General features: G+C 36.9%; 3 protein-coding genes across 4 annotated transcripts; 1 reads left to right on the forward strand and 2 right to left on the reverse strand.

Annotated features, from left to right (window-relative positions):
- The first annotated feature begins 4,047 nt into the window (after positions 1 to 4,047).
- Positions 4,048 to 5,749, forward strand: LOC114713800 (NAC domain-containing protein 71-like). Its single transcript, XM_028898475.1, has 4 exons — positions 4,048 to 4,377; positions 4,462 to 4,748; positions 4,850 to 5,086; positions 5,182 to 5,749. Exons 1-4 carry the CDS (start codon positions 4,221 to 4,223, stop codon positions 5,428 to 5,430), a joined length of 930 nt encoding a protein of 309 aa, XP_028754308.1. The 5' UTR covers positions 4,048 to 4,220; the 3' UTR covers positions 5,431 to 5,749.
- LOC114713801 (uncharacterized) lies at positions 5,186 to 7,023 on the reverse strand. Of its 2 annotated transcripts, XM_028898478.1 has the most exons (3): positions 6,808 to 7,023; positions 6,171 to 6,707; positions 5,186 to 5,268 (listed from the first exon to the last, which is right to left on the reverse strand). In XM_028898478.1, exons 1-2 carry the CDS (start codon positions 6,980 to 6,982, stop codon positions 6,184 to 6,186), a joined length of 699 nt encoding a protein of 232 aa, XP_028754311.1. In that variant the 5' UTR covers positions 6,983 to 7,023; the 3' UTR covers positions 5,186 to 5,268; positions 6,171 to 6,183. The 2 variants fall into 2 exon arrangements, with proteins under 2 accessions (XP_028754311.1, XP_028754310.1); XM_028898477.1 differs by lacking the exon at positions 5,186 to 5,268 and having other exon boundaries at positions 6,102 to 6,707.
- Positions 7,024 to 8,803: 1,780 nt separating this feature from the next.
- LOC114713784 (protein phosphatase 2C 29-like) lies at positions 8,804 to 12,018 on the reverse strand. Its single transcript, XM_028898457.1, has 4 exons — positions 10,282 to 12,018; positions 10,015 to 10,128; positions 9,288 to 9,552; positions 8,804 to 9,129 (listed from the first exon to the last, which is right to left on the reverse strand). Exons 1-4 carry the CDS (start codon positions 12,016 to 12,018, stop codon positions 9,005 to 9,007), a joined length of 2,241 nt encoding a protein of 746 aa, XP_028754290.1. The 3' UTR covers positions 8,804 to 9,004.
- Positions 12,019 to 12,992: the final 974 nt, after the last annotated feature.

Below are 12,992 nucleotides of genomic sequence, written 5' to 3' on the forward strand. Positions count from 1 at the left end.
GCTTGGAATAATTCAATAAAATGGATTAGTTCCTATTGGACTATGTGTTAGCCTATGACTCCAGTCAGTGGTATAAGGGGGGACAGTGATACAAAGGAGGTTGCATATTGCATTATTTTTGGATATATTAGAAAAATGATATTGGTGTATTATTAAATCAAAAATGAAATTGAGTTGAATGTATAAATCCATGATTTTCATATATAAATATATATATACATATAAACAAATTTTTGTTTATCATATATGGTTTACTTGTATATGTTAGAATTTCAATAGTTACTAAGACGTTTGATCTCATCCCCTATCGTAACATTTTTTTTAAGTGAAGGATCTAGTAAGAATCAAGGCATCGATAGAGTGAGCCATGACGGTTTCTGTGCTCCTTAAGCACATGCTATGTTATATTAAACACATGCTTCAGTAGCTACTTCGATCATTTATTTTGTTATGTCTGAAAATGCTTTGAAATTATGACTTGTTTGAAGTGTTGGATATACATATGGATTTTTAAATGAAGTATTTTATCGTGTACGTGGATATAATTATGTGAGGTGTTACAATTTGAAGAGATATTCACTGTATGGTTCCAAAGGAATTTAATTATCAAAAAATGTCATAACGAGTGAATCATAATTTCCAGCGCAAGAAATGACAATAAGATTCAGATCAGACCTCAGTTATTTTTCATAATTTGAATCCACGAATGCCAGAAGATAGCCATTTTAGATGACCTAGAGTTTCATCAACTACGCGTGGAGTTGCATAGTGCAAATTAATGGAATCAGAATGTGACATTCCCATTACTAAATGCATGGAGGATCCATCTAAATCAAGCAAGCTGGAATGATCGTCCATAAGTTGACTTGCGTGAACTTGGCACTAATGAGGAACCGAAAGGAGCATACAAACAGCGACGAGGACAAGTTTGTCCTGCTCCCACGGCGTTTTACCCACTTCCCCATGACAAAATTTCCATAGCCTCTTCTATAATTGCAATCCCAACATGCACTTCTTTGTCTTTTTATTCTTTTTGGTTCATTCTATTGGACATTTCTGGAGATTAATTAGATGTGAGCCCCTGAATTGCACAAAATCCAAAATAAGGATACTGATCCCAATGGTCTTGCAGCCTTGTTAGTAGAATATCATGAGTTCAATCTCGCTTATAAGCTGTTAGTTATTGTTCCTCTAATTCAAACAAAATAATAACATCAATGCAAACTTAAGCATGCGATCTTTACATTGAGCAACATTAGATGTTATGGCGTTTCTTAAATTGGTTGTTCTCTGATTTCAATACCAAGCTTTTGTGGAGAGTGTTCTTGTTTTAGGTAAACTTTTTCTTGAAAGAAAGACAATTATATTATTAACTAAATAAAACGATACATAAAAAAAGTTCCAACAACTAACCTACCAAAATAAGCAATTGTGAAGCTCAAGCACAGATATCAAGAAACAAAAAACAACGAAAATAAAAGGCTTAGCAAACAAACTACAAGAAAAACACAAAAACAAATGTATCAAAACTAAGTTTCAAAGATGTGAAGGAGGGTTAACATAAGATATTTTATATCTTAATATAATTATAATGATTTTACACTTGTTCATGGTGGCTTCACAAACCAATCTCCATGACAAGTCTGCTTCACAGCGCGCCATTACAGAAAAAGGAAAAGAAGCAGGAATGATTAGTTTTTGAATTTTCATGTCAACAGTCTATGAATGCCAAATTGTCGTTTTTGCCTTCCCATCAATGTGAACGCAAATATCGGAGTTAGTGGCTTTGATCAGAAATTAAAGCTAAAAACGATTGTTATATATTCTTGGACCGCCCAAACCCAAAATATCAAAATAGTAACAAAGGAAAATTCAAGGGTTTGGTTTCTTTTGCCTTTCCATATTTTGAAAGAAAAAAGTGGCAATACATGCGTGCAATCTTTATCATTGATTTGACAAATTTAAAACTTATGCCACGAGCGGGAAAAGAAACATATCATTGTTAAAGTCGAAACAGAAAGCAACAACTTAGATACCCAAGATATATAGGCAATGATTGATGATGGTGATGATGATATAGGAACTTGCATTCACTTTAAAAACGGAGTTGTATTATTATTGATCATTTACATTAAAAATTACAGATAGAAGCCAAATTATGATTTTAAAAGTGATTTTACAGTATATGAAATAAATGTGTGAGAGGAGTTTTGTATCAATTTTGTATAAAAGAACTTTTAAAAAGTACTTTTATTATAAACCAAACACCCCCTAAGTGTAATGAACATTTCAAATTTTATAGCACCTTGTTGTGTACTTGTGTCAGTCTTAATACTATGATTTGTCAATGTCTATTGTTTAATTGACTCTTAATGAAATTCACAAAATTTTAGATAAATATTAAAGGGAGAATGACAAAAAAACCTGAAAATTATTAAATCTCAATTCAAGTTTGTTAACAACAATTTATTTGGTATTGATAATATTAAATTTATAAATGATAAGAAATTTTTGTTGACATTCTTTATTTAGCATTTATAATGTTTTAGCTATTTTTTTTTTTGTCATTTTTCCAATATTAAACCTGAGAGCATACTAGTTCCTGAAATAGGAACTTTTTCCCTCTATTAGGATTCGATATTAAGATCTCATATACATAAAGATGATTATTACAGAACTGTGCTTTTTCACTAAACCCTGAACTTAAAAAGCATAGGTTAACGTTCTACCTAACGACCCCTGATCTTTTGCGAAATCCCACAAACTAATAATAATCATATGCGAGTAAAACGCATAAAGGTAAATAAAGCATACTAAATCAGCTGCTAATTAAAGCAAGCCTTTATTTTAGTTTCTGTTTTTTGTTTTTTAACTTTCACCCTTTTAGCTTTTGGTGAGACGCAAGCAAGATATTCCATCAATTACCCAAGATTTTGATTGAGCAAACAATGACTTGTTGGTCCCATTAATAGTGGTTTGGAGGGAGCTTTACTGCATTAACATCTTTTTCACGAGAATTGAGGAGGGAGGAATGAGTTCTGAAATGTTCCAAAACAAAAGTAAAATCACTAAGCACTTTTCTGAAATTACTTTTTTGGTGACGCAATCAGCAGTGAATTTTTAAAAAAGAAAGTTAAAGTTGTTTTGTCTGACTCAGTAATGACGTGAAAGAAACCTGGCGACAATTGCAGCCCCAAGAAAGAACAACTTCCCGCACTAATACTTGACTTCCTTACACTAACTTGTCCATGTACGCATTTTTCCCATGCAAAACAAAATTATATTTGTTAGGAAATATTTAAATATTGATCCCATGGCAAGTGGGTGACTCATATGGGTATAAGCAGGGGAAATTTTCTATAAGATTAAAAAAAAAAAAGGAATCTAATCACTAAAAAATCTAATAACAAGTGAACAGTATGAATTTACAATTTACAATTATTTTTTATATTGAAAGTTTTCATTATGTGCTGCTTACTGTTTATAAGATTTTTTGGTGATTACATTACTTACTCAGGATCTTGTAGTATAATGGTTTATGAATAGTAAAAGCTTGACATTGTCACCTGACCTAGAAGCTCTTTATAGGCACCAAACTTTTGTTAACATCCTTGGTGTGAATTGGTTCATGTGGTGGGCCACTTAGTTTGGAATTTTGGGGTGCACAGTGCACACGAGGCAAGCAATCTCAAACTTTCGGTGTATCATGTATATGTTTTTTTGGACTGCTGATTCCCTTGCCCAATGATAACACTATATATATGATTAGGGCCTTTGATTTTACTCTTCATTCTCATTCTCTTCTTTTGTTAATTTCTAGAAACTATTTCAGTTTCTTGCTGAGCATTCATAATAGCGTCCACCTTTAGGATTTCTGTCAAGTCTTTAGATTTGTTCTCATTCTTTTTTCTTTCAAGAGCCTTGCAGGGACTGAGTATTGAGGTAGCCTGCCATTAGAGAGACCTTGAATTTCTGCCAGACCATGATTCTGACATGTAACGGGTCATACTTGACTCTGGACAAAAAACACAAAAAGCTCGTATTTTTGGATCTTTCACATTTTTATTACATATTCTCCGGCTACTTAGCAGCACTTCATATTGCATTCCTTTTCTCTTTCTCTTTCTGAAGTTTTGGGTGAGTTTCCCTTTCTTTGCCTTTGTTTTTTGTGGGTTTTCACTTTTTTAGTGAGATAAAAGTAAGAACCAGAGAAATCTTGAATGGGAAGTGCACCATTACCACCAGGTTTTCGTTTCCACCCAACAGACGAAGAGCTGGTCGGATATTATCTTAAGAGAAAAGTAGAGGGGCTTGAAATAGAGCTTGAGGTTATCCCAGTCATTGATTTATACAAATTTGATCCATGGGAATTGCCAGGTATTCTTAAATTTCATATTTTCAACAATACTTGTATCTACATACGAGGCATTATAGTTTACTAGAATCGAACATATGATGCAGAGAAATCATTCCTACCGAAGAGAGATATGGAGTGGTTTTTCTTTTGTCCACGAGATCGAAAGTGGCCAAATGGATCGCGAACAAATAGAGCTACCAAAACCGGGTACTGGAAAGCCACTGGAAAAGACAGAAACATAGTGTGTCAATCAACTCCATTCACTGTTACAGGATGTAGAAAGACCCTTGTTTTTTATCGCGGAAGAGCTCCACTTGGAGATCGAACCGAGTGGGTCATGTATGAATATCGACTCAATAATGACTCTGATCTCTCATCACCTTGTTTTCAGGTAAATTTATTACTTGTGTGTGTGTGCGCGCGCGTGTGTTATATGGCTTTAATTTGGCTGAAATTTGAGATTGAAGTTGGTTGCTTTATGGCAATTTGTAGGGTGGTTTTGCATTGTGCAGAGTGATAAAGAAGAATGAGAAGACCAGGAGTTCGCAAGAAGAACAAAAGGGTAAGGCTGCAGGAAGAAGTTGCAACAGTGGGAATGAAGAAGCTTCCATGAAGACTTCACACCATGTGGCTCCAACAGTGGCAGAGCCTGAGCAAGCTTCTTCCTTGGAGTCCATCAACCCTTCACATTTTGATGTCTCTCCTGAATTAATTCTAGATTCTTCCATGGTACTAGGAATAAAGAAGGGAACTTCATATGCATTAGCTAAGTTTCAGACATATATGAGTTCTGACTTCATTTGTTTACTCCTCCAACTCTGCAGGACTATTGCTCTGAAGTACAAGATTCCATGTCTGGATACTTTCCACAGTACGACTTATCGTGTTCAATGAATCCATGGCAACCATTCCTGCCAAGAGAAAATTCAACCTCTTCATCTTACTCAAATGTAAATGGAGAAATTGAATTTGCTGAAGATATCAATCAATTTGGCTGCTCATATGTAAACGGGCATGTGGCTCATGAAGGCTTTGATCAGATCAATTCATTCAGATATCCAAAACCGTTCTGAAAAGTTGCTATCTTTGCAGCCAAGACAATTTCAATGCCTTTGAGGTTCCAATCTCTGTGCGTCTAAGTTAGCTAAAGTTTCATGGTGTTTCCTTGGGAGGGGGATCTCTCTCTGAGACAACGCCTTTTAAAGTACGTCTTGGAGTAAAAATTACGTGCATGTGCAATCCCTTCCTAAGGACTAGATGTGTCACTCCTACTGTTATAGTGCCTGCTCTGGAAATAATCACTTCTGTCCGCTTCATCAGAAGCCGGTTTACATTCAGCCATCTATGTATCAATATCAATAAAATAAGCTAAATGGAGAATTCTATATGTGCTTGCCCTTCAACTCTGCCTACTGCTTATGGATTCATCATTACTGCATCTTGGTGCTTAAATTTCTAAAGCTCAAAGTTGAAAGCAAATTAACATGTACGTTATGCATGTGAATAAACTGGACTCCTGATTCTGCTTGAAATCAGTTTTCTCTTTAATAAAAAGAGCTGTTCAGCCAAAAAAAAAAGGAAAAAAAGAGGAGATAAGATGAAGTTTACTTTTCGAGTTGACAAGACATTACCCTGTGCAGTTGCTTTGATAAGCATCTAAAACTCATTATGCCTACAAATTATTTAAGCCTAGCCTACATAAATTAGAAGCTTCAAGGAATTAGCAGTTTGAACCGTACCATAATTGAGCAGAAAACGGTTTCAATGCAATCATCATGAAAGGCAAAATAGTAGCAGTATGACTATTTGTTACCCATTATGCAGTTCTAGTACAAGCTAGCAATTTGGGGGCTGCAAAAAACTTCAACTTCTTCAAGGGTAGCCTTGGACTCGTCTCCAAAAAGAGACTCTTTGCCGTCTTCCCTCTTAGCATAAGACAATCCCAATCTAGACTTGGCTTGCCTTAGGTTACCAATGCCAGAGTTTGTATCAGGTCCTGCAAAACCACCCATAACTGGGGCCAAGGGGGGCCCAATGAGAAGCCCATCCGCCCCAAATTGTGGGCCCCCACGAGCATAATCGAAAAGAGCCGCACCACTGCCACCAACCTTGGGCAAAACAATGGGTTGGGTTTGAGCACCAGTTTCAGGCCAGTAGAACAAGAAAGCATCAAAAGTATCGTAGTAATCGTCAGTGCTTCTGTAGCCTTCAGGGTTAAAAGCCCCAAACTTGAAAGAATTGTCTGCGTAGCCGATGATCACACATGGCCCCTTGAAGTCGCAGCATTCGTGAAATTTCGTCGCGCTAAACCCATCAATTGTGGCCCTATAGCAGCATTTGAGTTCCTTACCTGATAAATTTCACAGAATTTTGAAGGTCAGGACCTGCAAGTATGAAACTTACAGAGAGAGAGAAGAACAAATAGAGAGAGAGAGAGAGAGAGAGAGGACCCTTCAAGAAAGTTTTATTGAGAAGAGAAGGTGGGAAGGTGAGATCCATATCATGATACTTAGTCTGTGGTTTGTCGTCAGCTTTGTTCTTGCCAATGTTCCAACCGAATAAGCTATAAGGGGTGCTTCTCTTCCAGCCCTGTAATGATACAGGGTTTGAGATACAAGAAGCCATTTGCACACATAACCACCAACGCTAACTTCCTGCAACATCTTATCCTTATTTTCACCCACAAAAATAGTTTTTTGAATGAAAGTATGAATCAGTTGGGAGCTGATCTAGAGGTTGCGAGTTCGAACCAGGATGAGACTTTTTTCTGTTTCTTTTCTTTTTCATTTATGGTATTAAAGATTTTTTTCCTCCCTTTTTTTGACCTTCAAAGAAAAATTTAAGATTGAAGTCCAGGTAATAAAAAAGGAGAGAGAATAAAGGTAACACAAAAAATAGAACTGGGGAGAGTAGGCAAAAAGATGATGATGATGATACAAAGTAGAAGCATCAATGAAAACAAACCTCATCCAAGGGTCTGATCCCTGTCGATTGTTCATCCCGATGAACGCCAAAGTCAGGTCAAAGGATCAAAGGTTTGAGCCAAGTTTTGCACAATGCTGCTTCTGATATTAAATACTATGACCGGTCTTTAATATAAAAACTAGTTGAATAATTTGAGTAGATTAAGAAAATTAGTTAAGTTAGTTATTTGTAATAAATAGGTATTATCTTTCCTAAAATATCCTTGTTAATCAAGTGTATTGGTTAGAATTACTATTATTACAATGACTATTTTGAGAAAAAAAAAGGACAAATATGAGAAATAAAGTGGATTAGGATCTTATATTTAGGATTAAAACAAAAGTCAAATGAGTTTTTATATTAAGAACTGAAAGTAGTATAAGAACTAGTTGATTGATTTAAATAAATTAATAAAGTTGGTTGAGTTAGTTATTTGTAATAAATAAGTGTTATCATTTTTAAAATACCCTTGCTAATCATGTATCTTAGTTAGAATTACCATTTGATGAAATTTTTAACATGTATAACTACTACAAGGACTGTTTTGAAAAAAAAATAGATAAATATGAGAGTTGAGACAAAGTGGATTGAAGTTTTATATTTAGGACCAAATTAAATATCAAACTAGCTTTTATTTTAAGGATACGATGTAGTATAAAAATTAATATAAAAATTACAACATAAAAAAAAATTGATTTGTAGCTTTTTTTCCTATCTACAGTTCAGACCAAAAATACATTTCTAATATCTAGCGCGTTGCAATTCGAAAATGAAATTGGGTAAGGTAAATGTATTGTCAATTATTGACTACTAAAATTGTGATCTTCAACGAACGATAATTAGATTTAGTAGAAGAAACTAATCCCTCAATTAAAATTAAAATTAAAATTCAGTGTGATCTTTATTCATAAGTCCCAGATCCTGACAACATATAATTCATGAGTCCAACCAAATATTTGGCTCAATTTTTTCATGATGATTCATGTAATTGAAGCAAATCGCCCTAGATAATGCATTTGCTCAGTTTTTCCTTTTCCTTTTTTAATTTTTTTTTTTGGTTACAAGCGTTTGTTGAATTCGTAGCATCCTATAATTCGCATCTATTGGGATATCTATTGGATGCTCAAGGCCCAAACATAATTTAAACAAGAAAAAGGAAAACTAACGCTTGCCATCAATACATGGGTTGGACATTTAAGCTATTCTGGGCAGCTTTCTCAAAGGAACTATCTCGTTGCAATGCTTTGTAAATTGTAACAAACAGATCTTAATGGTTCTGTAAAGTAGTTTAAAAAAAAAAGAGATCCTAATTCTGAAGTATCTTAATCCGCAGACGCCCTCGATTACAGGTGCTCGCTGCTCAGTCAATACATGTATGCATATCCCCACCAATGTACACCAAAATTCTTTTTTGGTTACCTTGAAGAAAAGTGAAAACTTCACTTTGTTTTCTCAGGAAAATTTATTTGCAATTTCTCATTGTTAGGCTCAGTGCTTTTGAATTGCATTGTTGATAAAGCCCCCTGATGGGAGCTCATTGACACTACCATCAGCCATTCCGTTATTCTGCAAGACCCCAAGAAGGAATCGAAGAACATGACTGATGAAAAAATGGATCAGTTTCAGCTGCTATGGAGGCTCACTGAGATTAAAAGAATATGTGAGAAAAGAAAGATCAAGGCCTCAGATATAGCTGCCTGATGATTTCCAGATTCTGCCTTCAAGTGATATCACCATAACAGTAACATCATCATGGTACTTCCTCCGATCTCCCTGTGGAATATCCAGCAACTCATGCACATCCATTCCTGCAGCAATCAGCATCACAGTCACCTTCCTATAAATCTCAACTCTACTTGACAATCCAGAATTTTTCTATAAATTCTTCTGCTTATAACATAATCTATATGCTCGATGTAAACTACGAAACAAGAGGAAAATTAACCAGATTGGAAATTTTATTTACCAGCTTTCTTGGCTGCTCGGATGAGTAGCTGTTCTATCAAATGCTGAGCAGGATCTCCATCTGGGAACTTCTCCATCAAGTTCTCAACTTGAGAAACCACTTCTTGATTTGTTAGATATTGATATAATCCATCAGATGAGAGGATTAAGAACTGATCTCTTTGGGTTAATCTATGGTGGTATAGTGAAGGAGAGCAGGATATATAGGGAGCAGTGCCAATATAATCATTGCGAAACATTTCCAGCACTGCATCATTCCACTTTGGCTGCAGCACCATGCAAATTATACCATCATGTAAGTATAAATAAATTGATTTAAAATACTTCAAAATTATGCATTCACAAACAAGAGAAATGCCAAATAAGCAGGATTCTATTTCAGAGTCTGCATGTGCAACAGTATCACAGGCACAATGAAATTGAGTTTACAAGACAAATGTAGCTTTTTCTATGTCAGAGGGTTGAGCTATGGCTCTCTCTAAAGCCTAGGACCTCACTTTAACCACCAGGCACAAAGTGACAATGAGAAACTGAGTTATGAACTGGTTTTCCATGTGTCACCTGAGAACCAGTGTTCATATCTGTAACACATGAATCAAGACTATGTAAGAAAATTAAGGGGAAAAGGCAACATGAGGTTTTGGTATCTCTATAGAGCATAAACTATAAGGCGAAGAGATTTGATACAAATGCATGACAATATGGAAATAAAGAATCTTAAAAGAAACCTGTTTCAAAAATCCTGCCCCAAATGCTCTGGTGACCTGAAGACGACCTTTCACTCTATTATTGACAATGCAGCGGCTATCATCAGGATGTTCGTTCTTAATTCTTATGACTTCCTGCAAAAGAATGAAGCCTCACGTTTTGAACAAACTGATACAACCAGTTAAAGAAGGGATATGTGAATGAGGTAAAGCCACTTAGCCTTGAATATAACAACTCTGAATTACGACCAACACTTAAAGAAGAAGAAATCTAAAAATTGAGCGTACCTCTTCAATGCTGGTGCTATGGTCGGTGGAAAGCTGTAATGCAACTAACCTCATTTCTTGGCCAGAATCCTCATTCTCCAACTTGATTTCGCTTTCATATCTATCTATGAATTCCTCGTTATTTACCTCACATCTCAATTCATCAGTAGACTTCAACTCTCTGGGCTTATATTGTGCGACAATGGCTCGGCTATCTCCCACGTTCATCACGTAGACATCATCGTCCCTCATTAGAACAACTAAAACACACGACCCCATTAAAGCAAGTTCTGGGTTTGAATCAAGAAGCTTGTCCGTCAGGTCCAAGTAAGCAACTTCTGTGGCTTCAAGAGCCCGACACAAAGCCCTCAGTACTAAATCATGATCCACGGGTCCCACCTTCCGCTTCCTTATTCCTCCACCAGAAGACTTCTCTTTTTCTCTGTCAACCTTCTCTTTCGCATGTTGTGCGGACGGTGACAACTTACCACCATGGACCCTCTTATGTTTTGATAATCCATGCTTCAGTTTTGATAATTGCCACCGTCTACTAACTTCTGAGCCCGCGTTTCTAATGTTGATTGCGTCATGGACGGAAAATGCGAATCTTTCTGAGCCTGAAAGATCAAGACCATCTTCATGATCGTCTTCTTCAAGAAATTCCCATAGCCTGCGTCGTCTACTTTCAGTTCCTTCAGCTTGAAACATTTGAGGATTCGAATCTTCTAAACATTCTGAAATTTCACCCTCCGTTTTGACCTCTGCCCGGGACTTTCCCATTGAGGTTTCAGTTTCCACGCCAATTGCAAGCAATGGATTTTCAGAAGCTGATGGGTTAGTTTCCTCTGCCTCTTCAACTTCCCAGAACAAACCTTTTAGTTCATTATAAACAGCACGATAAAGATGGCACATTAGAAATTCCGGCGCGTCAGGGCCATTGAAGCCGTCGTAAATCCCGATGAACAGCCAGCCATGTTCTTCTGATACAACCACATGTACCCGATCCTCTCCTGCTTTACCAAGCGCCCACTGAACATGACTCTCACTCTTCATCTCCGGCTTATCTTCATTCGGCGGAACTTCCTTTCTGCCCACGAAATTCAACCCCGGAATGGCCCGATGAAATGCCTTACGCAACCGTGGAAACGCCCTCTTCCGCTTCTTTTTGATATAAAAGCCGCCCAGAGGAGCCGAAAAAGGGACCTCACTTTCACTTTCTGTGGTGGCGTTGTTTGCCTCAAGAGGCCCAGAGAGGGCACTACGCTCAATTGGACCAGAAAGAAAGTGAACCTCCCCTCTCGGTGCCGGGTGAAGCGGAAGAGCACTAAACGAAGATGTACCTTCGAACCCATTCACAATACTTCCCCTCACGTGACCTTCAGGAGCGATATCATCATTGGCTTCGTCGTAGATATCTTCCAGCTGGAGAACAGTTTTCGGATTCGAATTGTTGGCACTCACCGAAGCTCCGGAAATGGCCCTGAACCCAGTTTCCGGGCAATCGGTTCGGGCTCTGATAACAGGTTCGCCGGTGGGAGAGAAGCGGAGGGAGCTAGAAGGAGGAGAGACGAAGCGATCCGAGTGAGCGGGTGAAATCAAGCGAGCCGAAGATCTCACATAGCGGAAGGAGTGGCCTAGAGTTCCGTCCAAAGGCTCAGTTGGGGCCGAAATCTCGCCCTGCTGGTCCGTTTGGTTTGTCGTCGCCGTCCGGTTGACCGGTTCAAAGCAGGAACGAAGCTTGGAAAATCCACGTCCCATCTGATTGGCGCCACTATATGGGAAGAAAGAAGAAACTCCGGACGATTTTCAGCCAGAGTTGAACAAAACAGAGCAAGAGGAGAGGGAACAAGGAAGGAAAGCAGGGGAAGGAAGGAAGTGGCAGTAATGTAAATATATGAGTGGAAGCTGATTGAGTGAGAGTGAAGACAAAGCCACAAAGGTGTTTGTATCTCTCCATAAAATATATTTTGTTTGTTTTTGGTTTTTTCCTTTTTTTGGATTTTCTGTTTCTTCTTCTGTTTTTTTACCACTCTCTCGTGTTCTGCGTTGGCTTTGCGGGTGATGATTCCATCTGGCGCCTGGCAAATGCGGCGCCCATTTGGTGACATGTCAGATCCACATCAGCTACGTGGGACCCTTATTTACTGCGTAATTTCATAATTTGCCGGAGGATTTATGATCGCCAGGGGAGCGAGTTTTTCATGAGAAAATAATAAGGGGAAAATAAAAGGAGATAAAGAAAAATGAATGAAAAATACAACGTAAATATTCAATCTCTATTTTTTTTTAAAAAAAATTACCTATCTTTTTAAACCTGAAGGCTGAATCTTCAATTTCCAGTGTAACCTTTCAAAATTTAAGATGACAGCAAATCATGCCTCAGTCTCTTTTGTTTTTCTTTTTGAATTTTCTTTTTTTGCCATAAAATTTTCCCTGTTTTTATGCTTTCATTAAATGGGAGGTCGAGAGTCAATATACATAAAATTTAAATTTATAAAGAAAATTACGACTGCTTCTCTTATCATACGTTAGAGAAAATTTTTGGTCTTAAGTGCAAATTACTTAGAGGATTATTAGTGATTATTTTTAATTCTACTTATAATTAATTCACATTGTGAAGAAAAAAATAGAAAAACGATTTGTAAATATATATAGAAAAAATTATAAGAATAACCTCAAAAATTTTTATCAATTTAATTAACGACTTAACTATTCATTTCTTGATTTCTTAG

The sequence above is a fragment of the Neltuma alba genome, unplaced genomic scaffold (assembly GCF_004799145.2).
Source record: "Neltuma alba isolate B1F8T4 unplaced genomic scaffold, ASM479914v2 tig00011468_pilon, whole genome shotgun sequence".
Classification (NCBI taxonomy): Eukaryota; Viridiplantae; Streptophyta; class Magnoliopsida; order Fabales; family Fabaceae; genus Neltuma; species Neltuma alba.